The 26,835-nt window shown below is 40.4% G+C and overlaps 1 protein-coding gene across 1 annotated transcript in view; it reads left to right on the top strand.

The window, feature by feature from the left end:
* The window catches only part of LOC138513506 (solute carrier organic anion transporter family member 1C1-like), a 503,198-nt gene that overhangs the window by 209,008 nt on the left and 267,355 nt on the right, over window positions 1–26,835 (top strand). Inside the window, exon 5 of the mRNA XM_069628421.1 lies at window positions 8,671–8,804. Coding sequence (XP_069484522.1) covers window positions 8,671–8,804 — 134 coding nt within the window. The remainder of the gene's footprint in view (window positions 1–8,670; window positions 8,805–26,835) is intronic.

Raw genomic sequence — 26,835 nt, forward strand, 5'->3', positions numbered from 1 at the left:
GTATCAAGGCACTTCCACCATTGCTTCAGTGCCATTGTGCACTTCATCTGCAATAAAACTACCCCTTCACTTTTGGAGAAAAGAATATCAATCCAGAGGAGCAGCACACATGCAAACGCGTTTGTGGATAAAGATGATCCCACATTTGGCCAAGAGAGTGATGACACATTGTTACAATGCAAAAAAAGGAAAAGGGAATAGCTTCATGTCTTCTGTTAAACACAGTGTAAAAGGCAAATCCCCTAAAAACACATACATTAAATGGGACAAAGCATCCAAGTACATCAATGATTACATTGCAATCATTGTCACCTTATGGAATGCAAACATAGACATACAACACATTGCAGACAATTCCACTGCATTTGCAGATGAGAAAACTGACAAATATTCAGTAGCAACTTATTAAGGAAGCCTAGTGAAATTTACTAAACTAAGCCTAATTAATCATATAAAGTTATCATTTAAATCTCTGCAACATAGAGAACTTTATTACATGGCCCTACTGCAACTTTTTAAACCTTGGAGAAAAGAAGAAGAATTAAGCTGCATTCAGAGCAAATGAAAGCAGTATAAGAAATATCAATTTCAAACAATACAAAGAATTGCTGGACAGTGAACGCCAATAAGAGGAAGAAATTGAAGCTCAACTACATAAAGACACACTTGAGGGCAGTCCACCAACCCACAAAGGAAGCCAGGAAATACCTGGTGAACCACTTATTCTACATGAAGCAGAAATAGCCATGACTGAGGTAGAAAATACCCTCTATCAATTTAAACAATCGTAAAAAACACTAGTCAGTGCTAAAATCACTACTCAAGCATGCAAAACTCAAAATGTATCTGGAACCCACTGAATAAACTGAACATGGTTCTAAACATGATACTACAACTTGTAGCTGTAAAAATGTAGGTAGTGGTGAAGCTGGTTCTGGTCAAATGTTCTTAATTAAAAAGGTCTACAAAAGTTACTAACCAACAACCTTTCGGCTGTTATAACAACCACCACAGGTTTAGCTGCCTACAACATAGGAGGTGTAACTTTACACCGACTACAGCTCCTGCCAGTAGTACACCAAAACAAATTCGAATACTACACATTTTTAGCAGAAGCTGCTACTGAATAATTCACCTCTGAATGCAAGAAGTCCTAAACACCAACTACCAAGAACTGTTTGGAGGAAAACATGTTATTGTTTTAGGAGACCTTCAGCAGTTAACACCAATAAAAGGTCAACCTATTTTCTAAATATTGAGACACAACCAATGTTGTAACACACTGTAACACACTCGACAGCATTGAAAATATACATTTCTGGCAACATTTTCACTGTTTGCACACCTGACATATGGTAACATTTTAAAAAGCATTAGAACTGGTCTGCTAACTAAAGATACAAAATCCATCTTAAAAAGTAGACTAATCCATGAGCTATATGGGCGAAACACACCTGCTCCTGATTTCATGGAACAATTTACTCAGCAAAATATAAAATACATGTACTTAATTCCAACTGTTGCAAGCTCTAATCAATTCAATGAGACAATGTTAACAAAAGAAATGCAACCCATGCTGCATATTAGCTCCACAGACAAACTAGAAGTGCATGGCATGACATCCCCTATGTGTCAACAAGCAACAGCATGACTAAATAGCTTAGAAAAATGCACCTCTAAAACTGCTGGATTAGAAAAAAGTATTAACACTGTGTCTAAACTGTATCTAAAAGTAATTCTAAAACCTAACCTTGACGTAGAATAAGGATTAGTCAATGGAGCAATTGGTACAGTTGTTGGCTTCCAAACATATTCACATGACAACAACATTCAGTTTGTCAACATTCACTTTGACAAACTTGCATAAATGAAAGAAATTGGCTGCACAATAGCATGTTTCCTTCTTTTCAAAGACATGTACATATGTAGAGAACAATTCTTTCTATCTCTTGCATATGCTGTCCCTATTCACAAATCGCAAGGTCTAACCCTAGATCACGCATCGATTGACATTGGAAGCGCAGTCTTTAAATAAGGTATGAGTTATGTAGCACTTTCACTTCTGTGTACTCTCAATGGTCTATTCCTAGTTAACTTTGATGCAAACAAAGTCAATGCTGACATTCCTTGCATCCCAGAATACAGCAGACTATGTGCACTGTACACACACATCAAGATATGTAAACTGTACCTCAAAACAAAAAAACATTTAAAAATAAAACTAATACAAACAGAACATATAACAGGTGAGAAAAAAGAAAGAAACTCTTGTGGGAATACTGACTTTACAGGTGAACAGAGACGCCTGACCTCTGAGAAGAAACATTACACTTTCAGGAGGCATTTAACACATGACGAAATGGGAGCTTGTTCCAAAAAGTGAGTTTTGCAAGAATGCGATTATGACTTGCCCTAATTTGAAAAAGGCAATGTGTTTGCTGAAACACGTGTAAGCACAAAGGGCTAACAATCACCAATATTACACTTTCAAATTAAATCACAAACTGATCAAACCGAAAAATGGTGTGAGAATACTGATTTGTCATGGTGCATGTTGAACTAGGAAGTATTCTTACCTAGAACCTATAACAGATATCTCAACTATACCGCTAAAGAAACAACAAACAAATGTTTCTCCATCAAATAATACAACCACAAAACTGTCTAGTACAAGCTCAACTGCACGTCCATCAGAAGACAAAGAGACAAATATATCTTCTCAAAAAAGAACTGCAGGCCCATCAAAAGAGGCAGAGGCACAACACCCTGGACCATTTAAATTCAGAAACACAACTGGATAACATTTCTATGTAAATATAACAACAAATCCTCTCTTCCAATTGCCACCAATTATTCACAACATTCATTTAAATGGCTTGGACCAGTTGTGTTTGCAAATGCTCATCCTTCTGAGAAATTTCACGAATAATGCTGACAGCACTTACATTGTTTTAGGTGTAAGACAAGAATTGGACTACTGTATAGAAATGGTAAAATTTACCATAAACACACAGGAAGATCCACAAGAATTCCTAATGTACTTACTACAAGTTCTGGAAAACAAAAAACATCCCTATGAATGAAATCTTCCAGATTTCATTCATGTGGGAACATACATGCACTCTCTGCAACCATGTTTCACAAGAGCACATCCCAAATGAATGATTTGTATATGTAGCCAAACCAAATTATGAATCAATTCCATTTCACCAGCTTCTGCAGAATGCAAATCATGGCATATTATCCCCTTTTTGCATTTCAGAAAATTGTTGCAGCATACACATAAACTCACATAGCCAATATGTCATACTAATGCTTCTAAGATACAATGCTGATGGTACCAAAAATAATTGTAAGCTCACTAGCTTTACACACGGCCAAGTATCTCTTGGCAAGAAAACCTTCACAACAGTAGGCATAATATACTACACTGGCGCCACACCCACTTCAGGCCACTATACTGCATATGTCAAAAAAGGAAGTGGATGGTTTGCATATAACAACACCTCCATTACCACAAAACATAGGTTACCAGCAAATCTAACAAGTACCTACATAATATTCCTTCAACCAAAACTTCCTCACTAAACTGTAGCACAATAAACAGTTAGAATAAACCAACAGGTATCATCCTTAATACTACAATAGCACTTTTAAAAGTCAAGATAGTTAGAATAGGCCTACAGGTATCTAACTACTTAAAAAATACCCTACAATGCAATACACTTCAAATACGCAATCACAGTTCTTGTTACTAAAAAAAACCTCTTGTAAAGTCTAATATAATTAGAATACAACAACAGGTATCTAACTACTTTAATCATTCCCTTAATTACAACACATTTCATACAAACACACTATCACACTTACACCCACATAATTAGAATAGTCTTTTTTTAATCTTCTGTTGATTTTGTTTCCCAATGGCAAAATACTTATTTCATGTCAATACAACAACAGTGTAGCACACACTAATGTTGTACCAAACACAATACATAGGGCCTCATCACGACTTTGGCGGTAACCCTTAAATCCAGCTGTCGCGCTATTACTGCCGGATTTAAGGGTCCGCCAAATCAGGACTTCAGCGGATTTCGCCCCAGCTCTTGGCTGGGGGGAAATCCGCAGAAAATTTGCGTTATTACTGCCGGCGGGAAATCTGCTGGTGGTAAGAGCGCGAATTTTCCCCATTGAGCCCAATGGGGAATGGGGCATTCCCGAATGGGCTCAATGGGGAATGGGGAATTACATTACCGCCAAACTCGTGATCCGGCGCTAATAGCGCCAGGGAGTTTGGCGGTAGGGCTAATACTGCTGGCGGTAATACCACCGGCGTTACCGCCAAAGTCGTGATCAGGCCCATAGAATGTTCTGTTCATGAGGGTAAAAAAAGTAAATGTATATGTACAATTGTATGTAATTAAAGCTTATAAACTATCCTGCTTAACAGATTATATTGTTTATTTTCACAGAAAAAGAACTAGAGATTCCAGCTTTATTACTGTTTGTAACCATACCAAATATAAACAAATACATATTCCATAAGCACTAGCCTCTTGTGTACAGGCATGTTATATATGACTTACTATATCATGTCATATACACTTCAATTATATAATTCCAACATATTGCAAATACTGTATATTCCCACTACATTACCTATAATTAATATACACATATTACTATAGTGTGTGTGTGTGGCCAGTGGCCAGATTCTTGGAGGGATGGCCTACAACCACTAGTAAACCTTGGAAGAGCCTTCATACGAGAATGGTTTCTTCTTTGGTACATTAGCTTGGGGTTAAGACATTTGAAGTTAGGATTTGTGAGCCATTGAATTGGCCATCCTTGGTATGTTTATATTATAGTTTTGGATAGCCAGGCGGCTAATTACTTGCTAAGATTAGATGTTGAAACATTCTGTTGGCAATCTCATTGGGGGTGACAAAGACTTGATATATTAGTTAAAAATGTTATGATTTGGACTTCAACCTAGAGAGGTGTTACACACCTGGAGAGAGAGTCACTTGGTCTTGACCCATCCTCAATACTGTTTGATTTAGAAAGTCTGTAATTGTTTCGAATTGATTCTCTAGTACCTGTATGCTTTTGGTCCAACTTCACCCAAAGGTGTCCACAAATAAAACCAATTCCTGTGAGTTGTTTGAGAAACCTATGGTGGCAGCAAGTAAGACAGACACAAGTGATCACAGTTCAAGGGTGTTTATTGAACAATGAATGATGTATGCAGGTTGGAAAAATGTCTAATCTAAATCGAAAACTAAGATTGGTGCAAGTGTCAACCATCAAATGAAAAATAAGGCAGTCAATGTGGCGTTGTGTAAAAATAAAAGGGCATATACTAAGAAATCTATTGCCAAACCTCACAACTAATACAAAAAGGGGTGTGGGATAGTTCTCAAGAAAATGAAGAAGTGTTCTTAAATAATATGTCAGGATGCGGTAGCCTGGGCTTTCCTTCCCCACATTTTGAGTACATGGTAAGATAGGAGCTTGGAGCACAGACCAGTCACAGCCTTCTCCAGCATGATACAACAGTTACAACGGCAGTTCTCAGGAACGTTGATGGCCAAGTCTTGTTTCCTTTGAAAGTCTCTTGCCTTCGGGGCCTTACATGTTCAAATAACAATAACAAAAGTTTCTTTAACCAAATGAAAGTTCTTTTAGAGTGATAATGGTTCACCCTTGGGTCACCCTCTTCTGGGCGCTGACCCTTCTCAATTGTTATCCACAGTTCATATAGGGTGATGGTTTCACCCCTAGGTCCCCCTCTTCTGGGTGCTGACCCTTCTCAATTGTTATTCACAGTTCAGCTAGGGTGATGGTTTCACCGCTGGGCACCCCTCTTCTGGGCGCTGACCCTTCTCAATTGCTATTCACAATTCAGATAGGGTGATGGTTTCACCGCTGGGCCCCCCTCTTCTGGGTGCTGACACTCACATATTGTATTCCTCCATTTATATGTCAGTTCTTTTCTTACTTGAAGTTTGGATGATAGATTTACCCCTGGATCTCCCTCGGCCGGGTTCGGACCCCTCTTGACTGCTAGTACTTGGGTGACTGCTTCATCTTGGTGTCTCTTAACTTTTGCTTTCACTTTTCTCAATCTTGGGGTGACGACTTTTCACCCTTGGATCCCCCTCTGCCCGGCTCTGACCCCTCTTGATTTTTAGCCTCCCTTCAAAAGTTTACTGTGGCTCTTGATCAGGGTGATAGTGGCTCACCCCTTGGTCCCCCTCTTCTGGGCACTGACCACTCTTAACTTTCATTGTTCTCCTTTTTACACAGTTCAATGTTTGTGGGATTAACCTCCCTTTCTTTCACACTGCTTGTAGATCAAAGTCTTTAGATTGTACAGGGATTTTGCTTAACCACTTTGACCTATTTTGCTGGCCCTCCTACAACCTTCTGGTAATAGTAGTTTCGTTCAGATGGGGATGTTCCGATGGGGATCAACCAGAGTCTTTTAAGTTTAGCACCCACGTGGTGCTAGTTTCCATTTATAACTGGTCTCCCCTTAACACTTTCACAGTTCTTTCATAGTTGATCAAAGTTGGTTCAAAAGCTTGCCTCTGCGATTCTCACTCAACACAGCCCGGTTCTTATCGGTTCTCCCCTCGACTCTCCAGCTATGATGAACCTTTTTGGCTTTTGGCCTCTCTGGAGTCAAGGCCGGTAGCACGGGTGCGGGAGCTCCCCTCACTCCTGCTTATCGACGTAAGCTTGCCCTGTGTACCGTTGACATCTGCTGCAAGACACTGGTGCTATTTTCCACGGTTTTAGGCTCTCTTCCACAAAGGTTCTGTGGGTCTGGGACTAAAAGGCCAAGGTCTCTTTTCTCCTCACCACCCTCTTGATACCTGCCACTTTTCTCCTTCTCTTGAACTGCCACGCTTGACTAGCTGTCTCATTGTGCTGTCTGTCTTGCTTGCCTTGCTCGTATTGTGCTTTCTTACTCCACCTTTTATCCCTGCATGGAAACGAAAAGTCTGTCAGGTGTGTGTGATTTTGGTTAGTTGCCTGACTCTACCTGACCCTCAGGTTGAGACATGTCAGGTAAACAGGTTGCATATTAGTCTGTTGTCTATTGTGTGGTGCGAAGGTATTCATGTCACCAAGGAGGGGGGGCAGCGTTTTTTAATGTGCTACGTGAGAGGATGGGGGAAAGGTGTCATAGGAAGGGGGATACCGCGTCTCACCTGTCAGCGTCCAACTCTCTGTCCCCAAGGACCCCCACATCCAGGTGATCATCCCTCATTGGTCTACCCCCAGGAACTGGATCCAATAGCGATGGTCTTGTCCTGGCCACCTGAATAACGGATACTCGAGGTTTAGACAGGGAGACACCTTTAGGTTTCTCACAGTTGCAACAGATTTGTGTCAGTTGTGACATTGGTCGCAGTTACCAAACTAAGCAAACCATTGTAATTTAAACCAAGGCAGACTCTAGAAAACACATCATAGTGTTTTATAGAAAAAACACATATGTGTGGCATAGTTAGCCGTACCAGAGAAAACAATGTAACCTAATATAACAGAAGAGCAAATTTACCATGTCCAAAATAAGATATTACAGTGGGTGCTGAGAGGAATTGGTATAGAGCTACAGAGATAATCCCAGCACAGCATGGGAACATGAGACAAGGGTAAAAGCGCCTAGGAACCACAAACATTTCATGACAAACACCCTTTTATTAACCTCTACCTAACACAGCACCCACAACACAATACCCCACACACAGTACCCTACTCCAGACACACTGCTTCCAATTATGTGGTCAGCTTCCAAGCAGGCTGGCCGGAAAAATAAGAATGGAGAACTGTAGTGTGATCTATAGGCCCAGACAGAAAGGAACGAAATCCCTTCATTAGCACCTCTGTCTCCTTCTGCCAAATTGCTCTTCCCTTTCATATAGAGGTGCTATGTCCTACCTACAGTACCATGTTGGGGGCTTCTGTTCTACTCTGAGATAAGAGCAACCTAGGACTTGATGCATATCTGCTTATTTGGAAAACATGGCTTTCAAGGCATATCATTGTTTATTTGTTTGTAATTGTGTTTATATAGCGCAAACATAATGCCTTATATCTGTTTCTTAGCACCAAGGGAAGACATGGTGCAGAAAGATATGCCAAACAGAATACCCATTAGTGCATCATGTGTACTGTCCCTCAGAAGGCCTGACACCCTTACGCACTATGTTCTATTGTGTGGCCCCAATGACGCTAAAGTGGCAATGGGATTTTATAATTCCGCTCTCTGATTGGTGCATTCCCTTTTGAGTCCTCTCCATGTATTTCCCTCTGCCTGTGCCGCAGTTACCATATTACATTGCGATGGAGCTTGAAAATGTGTCCCCAAGGGACGAGGTTAAAGTTGTAAGAATCCTTGGTTTATGTACAAAAAGCCATACAAATTTTGATACTAAATCTGCTAGGGTGGGACATGGAAGTAACATTTTTAAAAGACGCACAGCCACATGACACTGGGAGCCGTTCAAACAACAACAATCTCTTCCAAAATGTAATCTATAAAATGAATGTATTTAATTTTCACCAACCTTGGGGGATTTCTAGATTTTTTCTTACGAATATAAATTATTTGTTTGCGTGTTAACAGAAATAAATGACGCAATGTTGTCTTTCCAGTTACAAGTATGAAACATCAATGACACATGAAACAGCCACCAGCAATACCTCGTCTAACATATCTCCGTGCCTTGCTAACTCATACCAGTCACCTGCAGCAGATGCCAGTGAGACAATCGAAATAACCATGGCAGGTAAGGGCATTCGTCAACAGGTAATATAACAACAATTGCGCCGCCAATCTCAAGCAAGAGTTGACGAAGGCAATCGGTTTGCTCTGCTTTGAGTGCATGTGCTGTGCAGTGTATGAAGGAATACATTAGTGTAGCCATGGAGAGCGGATTCATACGCGTTTGGGATGGGTTTGTGTGTGCCAGCATTGGGTGTTTGGGAATTTCATTCATGTTTGTGTGGTTGGGGTAAAGAATGCATATGTGATTGGAGCACTGTTCAAATGATCATTCAGGTAAATGCACCACATGCAAAGGACTGCAATCATGCTCCCACTACATACTATGTACTGCTATCATGTATGCTACCAGGATAGATGCACCCTGCTGTACAATGCCAATAACTGGCATGTGGTGTGTGTACATGCCCATATGATGATATTATATGGCATGTGGTGTAAGTACCTTTACAACTCCAGGCTCCAGCCATATAGAGCAGTTATTAGAAGCATGTGATCAGGCAGGGCCATAATATGCCCGGGTAATCCTGTGGGACGCCTAGAACATGTATAATTCTATATGCCAAGTACTCCCATGATATGCTTCGGTTTTTTTTGTTAATTATCTTTTATACTGCACACGTCACCACCATAGTGATCTTAAAGAGCCAAAACCTTGTCCGTTTAGGCGAACCGTGACCCCCTGGAGGGTATTAACCAGACCGTGGTCTGTGGGGTGAAAAGGAAATGGGGAAAAGGTAAGCAGGGAATGGCAAAGGGAGAAAGTCTAAGATTAAAAACGGACAAAGGTCACAACAAAAACGGAAAGATAACATTAGGTTCAGTGATAGTGATTGCTGGGATTCATGTCTAGCAATATGGGTCTAGACAACGAAAAGCTCATGAGACGAATCCGGAACTGTCCATATTAAACAGTTCACGTACCATGTCCGCTTACAGCACAGTGCGTTTCTATCATTTAAAATCGACTTACGGACGAGTGATGACCTTGAGATGTGCTCAAGAGTTCCTGTGAGTTGTGGGGGCTTAAACATCAGGGATTCACAATAACTTCCCTTCTGAGGAGTACTCAAGAAACCCAGTAATGTTCAGCCAGCTGATGAGGTGTCAGAGGCAAGAGTTGGCATAGTAGGTACCCCACCATATTCTATTGTGCATTCATATGCCCTGGTACTAACCTCGTGTTGGGTATTGACATCAGCTCCATGGAGGCACCAATTCACACATTACAGTAGCATTTCTTATTATTAGTTACAGTGCCCTTCTCATCAATGCCAGTATCCATTTTCTGTACCAATCCTGTGTCTTCACTACTAAGTGCCAATGGCTGACTCATACATACTTTCAATGTCCCACCAATTATTAGAACAAGTGCCCTGTGCCTACTTACTACCGCTGCACATCATTAGTGAAAGAGGTAGTGGCACTGATGAAGGTGGGCAAAGAACCAATGGTAAAAGTGAATCTTAGTGAGGCATTGGAATTGAGCATTTTAAAAGTAAATTTATGGGAGCTTGAGGGAAGATGTTTTTGACAGTGAGTCCGAAAAAGTTCTCATTAAGGATCCAGGCATTAGCACTAACTACCAGTTTGAATAATTGGCACTGAAGATTTGTGTCTGATGGGGGCCTTTGAACAAATTGCATCATCAGTTTAGTTTACTCCTGTTACTGAAATGTAAAATCCCGTGTATGTTTCGTACAGTTACACTGGGGCAGTTAATTAATAGTGCTTGTGCTTGCTTAAGTTTAGCCCTTTTCACCATTCAGTCATTCCACGTCATTCAAGTACGGCTATGTATATGCAAACCATACATGTTTGGCTAGGCATAATAATAATAATAATAACAATAATAATAATAATATGCATTTATATCGCACTACGAGGGCTGCATATTGTTGCCCACACTGTGTGACTTCTGAAGGATGAGTTTGGCCCTGTCTGGATTCGAACCTGTGACATGAGGCTTTGCAAGAATGTCAAAGGGAACACTCTACTGATGTGCTATCTTCTGTCAATCCAGTTATGAAGATAAATAGAAGATATTGTAGGGTGGTTATTTATTTATTTATGGATGTATTTACTGAGATTTGGTTACAATTGAAACCTTTCACAACATTATCCAATTAAACATATCATCAACCCATTCATCAAATTGCTACAAATTCTAAATCAATAAAAACCTTTTAGTAAAACATAATTCCTTTTACAAAATTGATAATACAACATTATCACTACACGTTTTCTCCTAAAATTATATAAAATTCATTTATACATTTGATTCCTACAATGCATAAGTAAATCTGGCAGCCAGTCATGATCCTGTCCCAGAATGCCCAGGGAGACATTGTTGGTTCATTGTGCAAAACGCGTTTGAGTGTATCAATTTTTAAGTTCACCAACGCATTGCAATTTAGTGTAAGATGTTTTAGTATTTCCAAGTGTTTTAACACTTTACAGAGGTGGCAGAAGCATGATTTCTTTTTTAGATTATGTCTATTTCTCATGGTCTCTAAGGTACTTTGTACATTAAATCGCAATCTCATTTATAAATATTGATAAATATTGCATAGAAATGTCTGTAACTACATTGGTAAAAACAACCTACTTCCTTGAGAGTTTAACATTTCCCTATAACAAGGTATGCATCGAAATTAAAAACTCATTCTCAGGAAATCATGTTCCCATCATTTTTTTTTTCCTTGTGTGCTCAATTTATCCTTTTCCTTATGTAATTGTCGTTCCCATATAAACGCTTAACAAGATTCTATAAATGATGTTAGAGGGAGGAAACTTCTTTATTGATCAATCAAAAAAGGTCATCACATAAATAAATAAATAAATAAATAAATAAATAAAAAATAAATAAATGGGGCCGCCAGCATTATCTTACAGAAGAGGGACAATTTTTCCACATTACCAGGGCCTTTCATGTGCTCAAGCCAAGATTGTATCTAATAGCTGCAATCGAAATTTAACGTGGCAATTTTACCACACCTGTCAAATTAATCTTTCTAACACAGATAACCAATTGCATGTTCTTATATCCCAGACCTTCCATTCATAAACAATTCTGGGAATTATTTTAAAATAATAAAAAATCAGTACAAGTAACATAGAAGAAAAAAACATGTCTTGCTTAATTTCTTCATTTAAGTCAGGAAGGGAAAATCGTTCATCCTTACTCTGTGTTTTAGGGAGGCTTCTCTGTTCTTATTGTAAACTGGAAAACCTAGGTGCAGCAACTCAGAGACCTCCTCCAGATATACAACTGAAATAGTCCACCCGAAGTTACTATTTTGTTTGTCACTCCTAAAATTAATTATCTTTGATTTTTCAAAAAGTATCAAATGATTATTTTTCTTTGCATAACGCTCCTTGGTTTTCAAACTCTGCTGCAGACCAATAGGAGCAGAAAAAAACAAAAATAAATCATCTGCATTAGCCAGCTAATCTAGGCACACATTTCCCAATTTGGGATTAGTGGACAGAGTTTCATCTAGGATATCATGAATATGTCAAATATATACATTAACACGCCTGGGATGAGTCTGCAGCCTTGCTGTATGCCTAAATGAGCCCTTATTACTTTAGTAATAGACCTCCCCAATATCCACCCTTAGTTATAACTGTGTGTTGGTATACCCAAGTGGGCCGATATACACCATAATCTCATCCTGTCAATGAAGTCAAATGCCACACTAAAATCTATTTAGGCAGGGTATTGAAGTACATGCCTAGGCTTGCAAAACCTATAGATCTGCCCATTGAGCACAATTCCCAAGCCTTTACATAATGCAGGCTGTAATCTAGGCAAATAACTGGAGGTTAATGATTAGTCTTCCAGATAATTAAGCATTAGGGATATCAGCAACTTACTCTCAGCATCCAAAAGCGTGATGGGATGAAAATTGCTAGGATATTCCCTTTCTCATGTTTTTATATACAGGGATGATTAAGGCTTTATGCCATGTACTGGGAAATTCCAGGTCAGACACAAAGCAATGAAATACATAAAACATCTGCCCATAAGGAGGGATTATTTCTAAGAACTATAATAGATAACCCATTCGGGCCAAGAGATCTAGATTTTGTTTATCAGTAAATACATTCTTGTCAATATGTCCTTCATAGAATATGTTCCCTTCTATTTACTCAGCTGATTCCAGTCTACCAAAGGACCTTCAATACGTATAGATGCATATAAATTGATACAATATAAAGTCCAAAACCTCTCAGAAATAGGATAAGTCTGTATGATTTGCTGAACATAATTATCAGAGTTGATCAATTTCCAAAAACTGAAGTTGTATCTTTTATAGAAGCCTTCTCACACAACATCTGCTCCTGTTTGCTATACGTAAGGCAATTTGTACAGGCCTGTTACTTCTCCTTTATACAGTAATCAAAGTCTTGGTTTTATGTTTTTAATAAGACCCATGATGCATTTCTAGTTTCCCTCTTCTTCAGTTGTTTAATTCAATGCAATAAAGTTTTGGCTTTGAGTGTAAAAATGGTTTATTATATGATCTCCATTTGCAACAGGACAAGGTCCAATTGCTAATACCCGTGGAAAAGTTTTGAAAGTTTTGCGGATAAGACATAATCACCTTGTCTTGATGAATATTCGAGGCAGATAACCAACCTTATATAGAGGTGTTTTGTTATAGTAATGTTATGGTAATTTTGTGACTTACTTGTCCATTTTATTCTAGTGCAAGATTGATTCAGAGTACGTACAGAGGTGCTAATGGCTACCTGACATCAAGACATGTTAGCCACAATGGCAATCAATCATAATCACTTAATTTAATTTGTGATGGCCCATTGTCATCTTTGAATGGCAGCTGGAATGTAGCAGACTCGTGTGCACTCCACGGGGAGCAGAGGGGATTTAGGTGAAAAAGGTTGCAACAAGCTTTGTACATGCAGCCTCACCACATGCCCTTTGCCCAGCCATACACACGCGGTGGGCCTGTGGGTGTGGATAGGGTGCCACCACCATGTCCACTGGGATGTCATGCCATGTTGCAACATTGTGCAGGACACATGCTACCACAATGACCCTGCAGACTAGTGGTGGTGCATATAGCAACACATTACCAGAGTGGTCAAGGGAGCGGAAACGTGACTTGAGCACTCTGAATGTCCTCTCCACTATGGCTCAAGTTTCAATATGGGCAGTGTTGTATCTTACCTGGGCACGTGTGTTGGGGTTGCGGATTGACATCATCATGTAGGTGCTCAGAGAGTAGGCAATGTCCCCTGTAGAGGTGAGAATCCTTGGCAGTCTATATTTATAGGTGTGTAACATGCATGCATGTGGATTAACATTCTTACCCACCAATGAGCCATGTGTTGCCATGCTTCCAGCTTCCAGGGCTAGGTGTAGGGGGGACATCCTGTAGATGTAACTGTCATGGGTAATGCCAGGATAGTTGGCATAGATAGCAGCAATGATGCCCTTGGCATCACACACAACCTGCACATTGATGGAGTGCCAGTGTTTTCGGTTGCAGTATATATGCTATGTTGCTCTAGGTGGATGCAGTGCTACATGGGTGCAATCAATGGCACTGATCACTATTGGAAAGAGCGCCACCCCATAAAAATCTTGCACTACTGCCTGCCTTTCTGCAGGTGTTGTGGGCATATATATATGCCGGCGGACAGAGAGACATGCAGTTATTATGACTAACACCTAGTGTAGGCAGTGTGACTGAGTGGCCTGTGAAATGCCAGCAACTATGTTGGTGGTCTGCTGGAATTATTCAGTGGCCAAAAAATGCAGTACACTAAGCATCTTTTGCAAGGGGCTCAGTGCATGGGAGCACGGGGTGGGTGATGTGAGGTCAACTTCCCACTCCGTGACCAGGTCTAAGAGGATCTGAGGCGGGAACCTATACCTGGCATAGACCTGGTCATCAGGCATCCCAAAAAGGGTGGACCTTGGGTGGCCATCCTCCTCCTCCTGCAGTGTCCCATGATCCTTGCTGCAACAAATGGTACATTCATCGTAGCTGTATACATGCTTTTGTTGATCGTGCAGGCTTTTTATGCATTTTTTGTGTGAACGTTGATGTTTACGCCTGCTATCACGTGGTGCAGGTGTTTCGGGATTTGCGTGTGTTTTTTCACATACAGGCCATCCCTGTTGAATTCTATGAAAACGGTTGTTTGTCATGCGTATGGATGGTGTGATTGTTTGACTGTGGAACGTCCCTCGTAACGCCCACATTTTTGCGTGTTCTTCCCCATGCCACATGTTCTGCCCCCTTTTTCAGTGCCTGCGCAGGGCCGTCCAGCCCTTCACTGGGAGTCTCATGCAAGGCCTTTGTGGTATTGCAGTGACTTGTTGGACCGGCATGGATTCCGTGGAAGTCCCACGTAAGACCCGCGCATTGTGTTCCATGAATCGACGAACGGGGACTTGCTCACGATTTCACGTGCAAGTCCCCAATTTTCCATGCAATTTAATCCATGAATCAGCCCGTTGCATCTCTAAGCCCTACTTATCCATCAATTTATCCCATTCCTTTCTTCTCTTTACTCTTGAATTCCCCTCAAGGTTAATCATAAAATTGGCAGAGTACTTGTTTTAGAAGTCATCCATTTCACAAATACAATTCAGATCGACTGCAATTAAGATATTAAGACTATTGCCCTCTAATTGCCAATAATCAATAACAATTCTGATCTTTTCCATTAAGCATATAGTTGGAAGAGATTGTGGGTTCCAGTATAAGTTAATAAGCAAACACTCCTTTGAATCTTGTCTTTACACCCAGTAGTTACCAGACCAGCAAACTACGAGTTCTGCTCACGGGTGCCTTTTCACCCACCAGGTATAACCTGGTGGGTCGACCGGCACCCGTGAGCAGACCATGTCGGATGCACCGGCACCGTTCAGAATGAAAAGGTTTTGAACCCATCAAGCAGAAAGGCTTAGACAACTAGGTCTCCTGTAAGCAGATCAGCCCGTACTGCCCTGCTGCCCCGAACAAAGTCTCATTTATGCATGCTTGTTTGGAGCCTCTACAATTCCACAAAAAGAGTTTTATTTTTCTACAGCTAAAGTTGACTCCTCAGGCCACTGTCCATTTTGCCCTTAAATACGGGTCTCCCAGTTACCCCCTCAAATTGTGACCTAGAGTTAAAGGCCACCAAGACTAATCTTCCTCCTCATTGATACCTGTTACATTTACTTCAGCGCACAACACCTTTCTTTTACCAATGGCATTTGTTCATCTCACTTTATTTTAATATTATAATATCATAAAAGCAACATACATCAAATATATTTTTATTTTTTTATTTTTTATTTTTTATTATTATACTTGATTCAACTGTATTTTACCATTTTTTGCAAGTGAAAGCTGCCTCTAATTGTTCAAATACAATCAAATATTGAATCGTTTCTGAGTGAGATTGGTGGCGGATTGGAGCTCTTGAAAGTAATGGGTGGCTTTGACATTGCATGTGGCTATTTTATATTTGTTTCAGCAGTGTTTGCGGGATGTCCTGGTTGTGGAGCATGGGTTCCGTTTCCAGGCTCTGTCATTGTATCTGTATTCCTGCTTAATAGAAAGGAGGGAACTATTGAACCATGATTTGTGGTGGTTGTTGTTTGTTTGTTTGTTTGTTTATTATTTATATGGAGGGGTATCTGGGGGCCTTTACATGGTAAATTACAGGAATACTTTAGCTTAGTTACAACATTACAAAGAAAGGAAGTGATCGTAATAAAGCATAGAGTACAGAATAATTTCAGCTTAATTATAACATTACATAGAATGGGATTGATAATAATAGTACACAAAAGTAGAAAATACAGATGAGATACAATTAACACTTATGCAAGAATATATATACAAATATACAAAATGAAGGAGAAGCTTCATAGGTAGCCTAGGGGTCAGACCAAAGCAGTGTAGATTCCAGTGTGTTCTATAGATGGCTAGGGCTGGCCATGGGTGTCGTTAGTGAATAAAACAGTTTATAATGTTACTCCTGAATGTGTAGAACGGTTAGTCTGCTCTCATAGGAGAGGGTAGGGCATTCCAAGCCTGGGCTGCCATGAACAGGAAGCTAGTTCACCCTCCCCTTTTTAGCTTGAATCTAGGAACCACTAGGCGAGCTTAATTGATGGTCCTAGTAGGGCGGGTCAAGGAGTGTTTGTTGATTCTCTCAGAAAGGTATGTAGGGGCTGCATGGTTGAGGCATTTATGCCTGAGGGATGAGGTTTTGAGCATGATTTTATCTTTGGTGTTGAGCCATTTGTTCTGTCTCCTCAGATGTGAAATGTGTTCTCTCTTGGGTATGCAAAGAGCACCTCTTAATGCATTGTTTTGTAGGGTTTGGATTTTATTGATGAGGTATTTGTTAGCCCCTAAATAAAGAGTGTTACAATAATCTAGCTTGGATAAGATAAGTGCTCTTGCTAGGGAAGTGCAACTTTCCTTCGATAAGAATGGTCTACATGCTCTGATCAGCCTACATGTGTAGGCTGTGGCGGATGCCAGGGAGCTGACTTGTTTATTGAGTTTGAGGCCAGACTCTAGGTAAAAGCCTAAGGTTTTTACTACTTTTGCCACATTGATTTAGTTACCATCAATGTTGAAGGTGGTATAGTTGTGGCCTAGTTTATTGAGGTTGGATGTGGAGACAACTCGGTCTTGTCATCATTCAGGCATAGGCCGTGTGTGGCCATCCATGCCTGAAGGATGAGGTGTATTTTATTCACCAAATCCAAGTCTCTTTCATGTGAAGGGAGGTTGATGTGATTTGAGGGTGTGATTTTGTCAAGTGCCTGTTTGGTGATGGAGAAGTATTGGTGGAGTAGGATGGAGGGATGTGCGTGTAGGGGGTCGTTACAAGTTTGGCAGTGCAGTAAATGTGCCAGTAAAAGTGGCAGTAATTCCATTACCTGCACTGTTATTGCACAGCAAAAACTACAGGTTTGCCAGTGGGGGTTACCTGATTTACCTCCAGCCGAGAGCTGCCACAAATTGCAGATATTACCAGCACGATTAATACCGGCATTTCCCTACTTTGCATACTATAGGAGTCCATAGAATGGGTATTTCCCGCCCTTTCAGCCACCTTGAAGATTCCAGGAATACTGAGATATCTGGCGAAGGAAACGATAGGTCAGTTTCCCGGTGAGATATCGGCAAACTTATATTGACCCACAATGTCTGTGATGTGTTTGGCTGGTCTGGCTGGGGGTCATGGGGGATTGTGGCATGTGGTGGGATTTTGTGTGGTATTGGGAGTGTGAAGGGGATTGAAAAGTGGTCAGACCACAATACCCAAATTCGATTATCATAATTTGTGCTTGCATTCAAAGGCCCAGTGTGTTGTCAGCAATGTCTGTGGGATAGGTGATGATTTGTGTGAGGTCATAAGGGGTGAGTGGTGTTAGGATAGTCTTTAGTATGAGATTGGTGTCTGGAAGGGAACTATCAGGGTTGAAGTCACCAAGGTAGATTGTGTTACAAGAAGAGATGTGGGTGTGTTAGGCAAAGGTTGTATGCAGTACCCTTTGGGAACACTACAACAACTCTGACTACAGGTATAGGAAACCCACACTTTGGTATAAGGTTATACCACACAGTTTTGGTAGTGTGTTGAGCATCCAGGCTTATCTCAAGAGGGGCCAATGTGAGCTGTTGGGGAGTTACACAGAGATTCACCGTGACAAGTATTCAAATAAACTTACACACAAGGTTTCTTGAATAAACAATTATTAATTTATTTATCAGTCAGTTAGAGTAAGCCTTCTTCAGAAGGGAGCAATATAAAATGTAACACACAAACACACTTCACTACTTTTCACGCTTAGTTTCTAAATTAGTAAATACCCTTTTGGGATGGCCCACAAACACAACCAACACCCTCAGGTGACTTCAATAGCCAGGGTGTTGGGGACATTAATATCTTACTGTTTGCATTAGAATACAGTTAGAAGTTGGTAAAAGGAAAAGATTATTGGAACAAACAAGAGACCACAAATATTCTTAAGCAGACAAATACTTTTGGATCCCCTAAGCAGAGTCATTCAGTATAATAGGCCAAGCCAAAGTCAATGGGTAAAAGTCTTATATAGAATGAAGTACCTCTGGTAGGTAAGTAGAAAAGTATTTGCAAAATGTTTTAGAAGTCTTTGAAGAAAAGAAGAATCAAATGTAGAGCCACAAGCCATTAGACTTGTGAGTGGTAGAAGATTCAAGCAACTCTACAGCAAGAGGTAAGTTCTCTCAGGCTTTTTACAATACGTTTGTATTGAAGAAAAGGTGCAGCAGGTGACTTCTGTTCCTGAGCAGCTCTGCAGAGCTCACTGTTCCTGGGTCTCAGTCGTGCGGACAAGAGGGGGGACTACTGGGGACTCCTGCACTGCAATGGGACGTCACTGCTCGCAACCGGCAATCTTCAAATCAGTGGATCATCAGTGTTTCAGCACCTAGCGGCTACCACAAATAGCAACAAAGCGGTTCCTGGTAGTCGAGATGGGCTTTCCTTGCTTCTGGGGCCCCGCACTCTGTTGAGGGGACTCAGGCTTGGTCAGTCCTGCTTCCTGGGAGTCCGGAGGATTTTCCTGGAGCTCTAGGCCAACTTAAAAGCAACTCACACAATCTGGTGATCCTCTCCCTGGCTACACGGTTTCCAGCAGCAACTCTGTGGAAATTCAACAAGCTCTGAGAAGGATGTCCAGGTGGCTTACTTTGTAGTTGATTGGTCCCACCAACTCAAGGGGAGAAGTAGTCCTTGCAGGGGCTTCTCTGTCGGTACGAATTTGGAGTTTCAGCACAGCAGCAGGGCTTCACCGGGCAAACCAACGGTCCAGGAGTTGCAGCAAGTGTCCTCTTCAAGTTCTTCTTCGATTCCTTCGTACAGCGGTCGACTCTGCCTTCCAAGCCAAAAGCCTTGCCTTTTATTCATTTCTCTCCCATTCACTCCATCCTAGCTGTTAGTCAGCCAGCAGGGTGGTTGTCCTTACCAGACAGTCAGCCGGCCAATCACTAAAGAGTGCATTTGGGTCTCGTAGGAAACTAAGCACAGGGAGTTTCGGGCCACTGCCTCACTTCCTGCCCACCCCATACACCCTGGAGCCAGAGGCGGGCTTCACTCTTGAATCTCTCCAAAGGCTATGCAAACAATGGGACCAAACCTGGTTTGGCGCACAGAGTAAATCTCAAGAAGAAACTTTCCACAAAGAAATGGCGAAAAAAGAAGACCCGGCCATTTTGACAAAAATGGCACCCTTGGGTACTTTACTGCATCTGCGAACGCAGCCCGCGGTAAATGCACACCACGGTAGTTAAAACAAAACCACTGCCACCATCCATTCAGTGAGAAATGGGTAACATAAAATTGTTACATGAGAAGCTACACAAAAGAGGATACTAGGTAACCCCTCCAGCACCCTAGTGTAAGATAGTGTGTGCTGGGTCTAGAAAGTTACAAATGTAAGTAAAGACAATTTCACTTTACTGCTCTGGGAAACAGTAGTAGTAAATCTGAAAGACTTCCCTGTGCCACTGCACTGAAGGTGATGTGTGATACAATGTAAAGATGATGCCTATGGAGTTTGTCAGGCTCCATATCCCCCAAAAAAACACAAAGCTAAGAAGTCACACTAAAATTCATGAGAGAGTGGGAAGAAGGGTCCCACTCTCTCCAGCTTAAAAAAATCAAGTCCTCAAAATCCAGCAAAGTTGCTGGGGGTCTCTAAGGTAGAGAGAATTAGAACATTTCTGAGAATTCTCCCTAACAGGTTGTTAGAAGTCAGTTTAGTCAATTTGGAAGTTGGGATTGTGTGTAGGAGAGTGATAAATGAGGTGGAGAAAGGTGGGGTTTGGGTGCGATGCAGGGGAGAAAGTGAGAGTGCTTCAAAGAATGTGTATGGGGTGTGTTAGATTACTAAGTGTGAGCGTGTCTTGATATGTGATGGCAATGCCACCACCTTCTTTGTGTGGATGGTCTCTTTGGTGGATGGGATAGTGTGGGGGAAGCATGTCAGCGATAATATTTGTGTGGTGGGGTTTGAGCCATGTTTCTGTAAGGAAGAGTATATCTAGGGAGTGTGTGCTAATGAGTTAATTCATTTCATGTATGTGAGAAGGCACAGAGTGTCATGTGTATGTTGTTTTCCATGTATGCCTTTAACGTTCTTAAGCTTTTTCCAGCGGCGAGTTACCTCAGGGTTTGGTGCGCGATACAAATAATAAACAAATACAAAATACAAAAATTAATTGGTTTAATGGAGTGTTGTGTTGGAGTTTAATTTTAATGTTGTTTGTGTCCCATATGCAATGCTTTTCTGTGGCAAACAGGGGCACACAAGGGCTAACAGGGAACAGAGTATGAAATAGAGAAGGCTATAGCAGAAACCCTTAGCTTTGTCTTCCCCTTGCTCTGGATGCCCAGGTGAATGGATGCACAAAGGACAGTGCTTAAATACCCAAAGTAACCCGGTAGTAACTTTCTGATAGTTCACATAGGCAGTACCAGATTAATACTACATATCTACAATTCTGTTTTATTTGATACTTCTGAAACATCAAGAGTATATTTAGGAATTATAGCTGTTCTTCTACAATATATAATAAAGATTTGTGTCATTCATTTACTATGAAAAGGATGAGGGAACAGTTCTCAATCATCTTAACATCAAACCACTTCTCCTCAATAGTCATAGATATACACAGGAAACATGTGTGTAACACACACATTCAATCCTGGCTCATAAACATGTAAGATATGCCCTATTGCATTCATGACAACATTAAATTCAATAACTTTGTACGTTTGTTGAATTTCAAACAATATAACTATCCAAACTGTCTCACTTTTGGGAAAATGTACTTCACCATCTTATTTCCATGTATGAAATTTGACAACTTCATAGGCTTTACTTCTTAATTGAGCAACAGTATGATTTAGGTCAAGAATTGTCTTGCAATGCTCGACTTTAAATCATGGGTCCTTCTATCATGTTTCATCCGTTGATTTGCTTTCTGGGCATCCCAAATTAGAGTATGTCCAAAAGGCACTAAAATTATTATTTTAAATATTCAGGTGGCTGTGAGGAATCTGAGGGCGTCCTCATTACTTTGCCAAAAATATCCTCCCCCAGGTGGCCAGGGATAGGCCATCGCTCTTGGATCCTGACCCTGGGGGTGGATATGCGAGGGAGAATCACCTGGGATGAGAGACATTTATCAGGAATTACTTATCTCCCAGGCTTTTATTTATGGAATACTTACAATCCCTTCCCTATTGTGTTAGAAAATATTCTCCGAATCTATACCACTCTGGGACAGAGATGAGGAAGAGACCACAGAGGATCTTACATTCATCCTTTATTAACTCAGACATACACACACACCACTCTTGATACTGGGACAAGGAAGAGGGATGCCAAGTACCAAGAAGGTTTGGAATTCAATGTGAATAGCCTGCAGCTGGACCCAAAGCAGTAGTATAAATGGCCCGACCAGGTGAGGCTAATGATGAAGAAGGAGATGAACAGTCAGTTAGTGAAAGCTGAGAGAAGATGCTTGCAGATGGAGAAGTTGGAGGAGAAAGCCGGGAGATGTGTGTCCATAACGCTGAGGTGCTGCAAAGTCACTGCAGTGAAAGCACGGTGTGGCAGGCATTGTCAGAAGGTCTTCAGTGACTGGGTCTGGCTGCTGACCTTCAGACATCAAGAGAATTCCTGCTATGGTAAACCGAAGTGTCGGATGCCCTGGACGAGAGGCTTACCGAGTCAGGAAATGCTGCAGCAGAGAAGGATCGACCGAAGTCGAGAAGGGCACATGAAGACAGTGTACGCGGTCAGTCAAGTTAGGCTGAGTGACTGGGTCGCTGTGGTGCAGTCCGCGTGGTGAAGGAAGGTTGGAGAGCTAGCAAGTAAATAAGGCTCTGATGTCTCTATAGCAACTAGCAAAACTTGCATGAAAAAGCAGTATATAAAACAATGTGTGACATTTGTAACCCGTACACATGGCTAGTTTAAAAAGCTCTACAACACTTAACATATCAAATCATACCATATTTAGCTCTGACAAATAACCTTTCAAGAATCACGTGGCGACTAAATAATAGGCCTAGATTGGATAGTGGCTACAGCTGCTGATTTCGGGAAGCTTTGTAAAAATCTATTATGGCACAGTGCACACCAGTAGTTAAATTACTCTTAGTGTTTAAAGGAAGTTTTATGGGGTGCAGGGGAGAAAAACAACCTTGACACAGGGTTGTATAAATCTATGAAAAAACAACAGGTGTCCATACACTTATGGAACACTCCCGTCCCCTGCACACCCTTAGAATTGAAAATACAATCAATATTTAAAACATTTGGCTTGATTATACGTAACACAAAAATTTAGGAAACAAGTTTTTTGTAAAAAATTCTCTGTATTTTCAAATAAATTGCTGCTGTAGTCCACCAATTGTTCTTCACATATTATTTCAACAAAACATTAATTTCCGTATTCTCAGCATACTAGAAAAAATGCAGTTCCTGAAAAAAGATGTTGATGCAATTTCTTTCATTGGTCCTCGTGGGTAAACAATGTTCGTGGCTTTAACTCAACGCGTTTCGGGGTTTGATCCCCCTTCTTCAGGAGTTATTCACCCACTTTCAAGCTTTCTTTCTTTAACTTTTTCTCAATCACCTATAACATATAATGCTATAGTTAGATTCTGTATTTTAGTAATGAATACCTCTGTCATATTGTCATAATCACTGGTAGAAGTAATGATCGCCTAGACGGCCATCTCTCTCTATGGTAGATTTACTCAAAGTGTCTTTCAATCAGAAATCTAGTGACTTTTAATCAATTCTAAAAAAAACATCTAAAAAAACACAAGCTAATTTATTTTTGACAAAAAATTGGAAGAAAGGATATATAGAATTATAGTGCCTATAATATCTCATCTCTCAGTCTATCAATCATGAGAACTGTACCAACATTGTAATTACCTCGAGGTGTCAGGTCCAAGCCCCCAATTATAGGTATTATGAACATCCAATTGTGGATAACTGGGCTTGGTGCAGTGGTTCCACTCAGTATCCAAGTGCTTGGTTTAGAATCCACTCAATGGGGAGTCCCTCACAGGTGTGTATCTATAGTAGGAATAATCAACAAATCACATGTTGAGTCGAATTCTCTATTTGCCGTGTGGAAGTATCAAAACGTCATGGTAATTAAAATACAAGTTAGAATGCAACCAGTGCATCCCCTTAGATCTAATGTGACTCACCTCTTAAAGAGTAGATAAAGTGTCTGTCCGCTTCATTCGGCGTTCGTATTAACCAAAAAATGGCCGTTTGTTTATATTGTGACAAAATCACGTCACGGCGTGATGACGTCACGTCCACAATACGTCAGCGTATGACGTGATGACGTCTGCACATGACAGTGGCGTATAGATCGATCTATGCTGGGTATGTGTGTCTCTATGTAAGAATGGGTTTACCCTTATCACCGGCACCAGTAGTGATGGTGCCTGTGATAATGGTGATAAGGGCAATTCTTTGCTGGTAGGGGCCTGAACTCCTGGCAGGTCAGGCCTGCTTGTAGTTCACTGCCCCTACCAGCAAACTTAGAGTATGCCGGTCCAGGAAAAATGGTGGATCCAGTATTAACACCGTTTTACCATCATTTTTCCCAGTTTGGAATACTCTTGATGTGGGCCATAGAGTCAACGGGTAACTGATGTTCAATTGATCTACACAAAGTCATAAATGGGGAATCTTCTTGAATCAAACCAGCATTGCTAGTCATTTTGCAAGCTTGCGTTAGTATGCTTAAATGATATGACTCAACAGTTTAAGCGCAAAGATCTTGAAGCAGTATTTTAGCATTTTAGCATTTCAAAATCCGTTATACAAAATTAAATTATTTTTATTTATAGTGGCAAAGATGTTATGGTATAGAATCAATCCTGGTTTAATCAGAAATTATTCTAAACGCATAATATTTCTTCAATGAATGAAGCCCTGTTTGGCCATTTTGAAGTCCAGTAAATGCAAAATACTCCAAAAGAAGGAACTATTATGTTAAAATTCTCTGATTGCGGTTTGTTCAAAATATGAATTGCAACTGTAGTGCCCCACACATATTCACAAACATGCTGATGGCCAATATGGGTCTTTTGTTTTTTTTATTGTGAATTAGGCAAGAAAACATGACAATTCATATACAAAAATACAATTTCAATTAATAAAATACATTAAAAAAAGAAAATCCAAAAAATAAAAATGATAGAAAAAGCTAAAGCACGATAATAAGGAAAAAAAACCCTATTAACTTTAATAAAACAATGATTCCCAAAAGAAAAAGAGTGAAAGAGAGAGAGACAGCAAAAATCTTATAACATATAAACTCCAGAGACATGCGGGTAGCTCCCCCTTCTTAGTAATAAGATTACATTTTTTAAGAAGGGGACCAGCCCCATTGTGAGGAAAACTTAATTTCTAGAGGCTATTCTTTCCCAAATGTCAGGAGAATCAAGAGAGCGAACATCATGTACAAATCTTCGAAATCTTTGGATTCGCTGATTCCAGGTCCTTGTACACTCTGAAAGAAGATCTCAAACAGATTGTATTACCATTGAGTCACAGTTATCACAAATATCTGTTGAATATTTGACTTTATACTTAACATGCAGGATTTTCAAAGTTGGTAACAAGTTTAATGGTAGTCTGAGAAAATCCGAGTGCATAGCCGATTTATGGAATTTCTTCAGATATAGCAGTAGGAATGACCTGGGTTTATCTGTTGATGTTAGAGATGGTGACAACTTTGATAGCCTCATTTTCTCAATAGTCCTTACCCAGTCCATTCGCTTCCTTGGTTTTTGATGGATTTTGTATACCAGTTTCCACATCACTATCTGATTGAGCTAATGTCTCATTATATTTGGTTCTTAAATCAGAATTAACTGTTGGAGTTTTGCATTGACACTGCCACTTCCTCATATAATGACGATTTCACGGGATCCAAAATGAGTCTATACATGGAGACCCATTTCCATTCCATCCACGCACCCAGGGAAATGAGACCCATTTCATATCTTATACAGGAGTTGGGGACACAATTCGGAAGCACAAGTGTTTTTCTCCACATTTTTCCCTCAATATTTCCCCAGTTTATATCGAAAGCTTGAAAATTACAATCCATACCAAAAGGTAATTACCGGAACCACCTTTCCCACATAGAATTTCAATATATTATGGGATTATGGAAAACTTGCAGTATTGCAGCCAGATCTTCTTCATTTGTGCAGCTAAATGAATTACGTTTAGATCTAAGGTCAAAAGAAGAGAGGCTTTGGTGGGAAAGGCTGTGCTCATAGACCCCAAATAAATAATTTCTTTAGATATAGGAATTGGTGAGTTACCCATTTGCCAAATAAATGGTTTCAGTTTCCGTAATGGATGCTTAACGACAATGATGTTTGATTTGTTTGAATTTATTTTCAAATCATTCTCTCGCGCATAGTCAGATAAGGTGGACGACAATTTCATCCGCATAAGCTAACCAATTTATCTTCATGTTGCCCATTTTAGGTCCAGCCAAGCCTATATTCTTGAACCATTGTAATACATCTGAGCGATATAGAATAAAAAGAAGAGGGGTGATCAAACATCCTTGGCAAACCCCTCTTTTTATGTCAATGGACTGAGATACATGTCCTAATTTAGACATTCTTACTCTTATGGACGATCTTTCATAGAGTTCTATCAAGATAGATAGAAGATTTTCAGGTAGACCCCATTCTTTCAATTTCACCCTTACGAAATTTCTATTTGTGGTATCATAGGCCTGGGAAATATCAATCCAGGCTCTGAACAGAGGGGTACCAACCCTTTACTAAAGAGTCTGTACTCAAACAACTAAGGATCAGCGTATTTAATGAAGTAGATAGTTTCCTCCTAAATCCTGTTTGCTGCTTGGGGATTATTCCTTTATTTGCCACCCATTTCTCTAAATCGCTCAATATTAGTCCTGAAAAGATTTTTC

This window comes from Ambystoma mexicanum, chromosome 12 (assembly GCF_040938575.1).
Source record: "Ambystoma mexicanum isolate Mex_15411 chromosome 12, UKY_AmexF1_1, whole genome shotgun sequence".
NCBI classification, from domain to species: Eukaryota; Metazoa; Chordata; class Amphibia; order Caudata; family Ambystomatidae; genus Ambystoma; species Ambystoma mexicanum.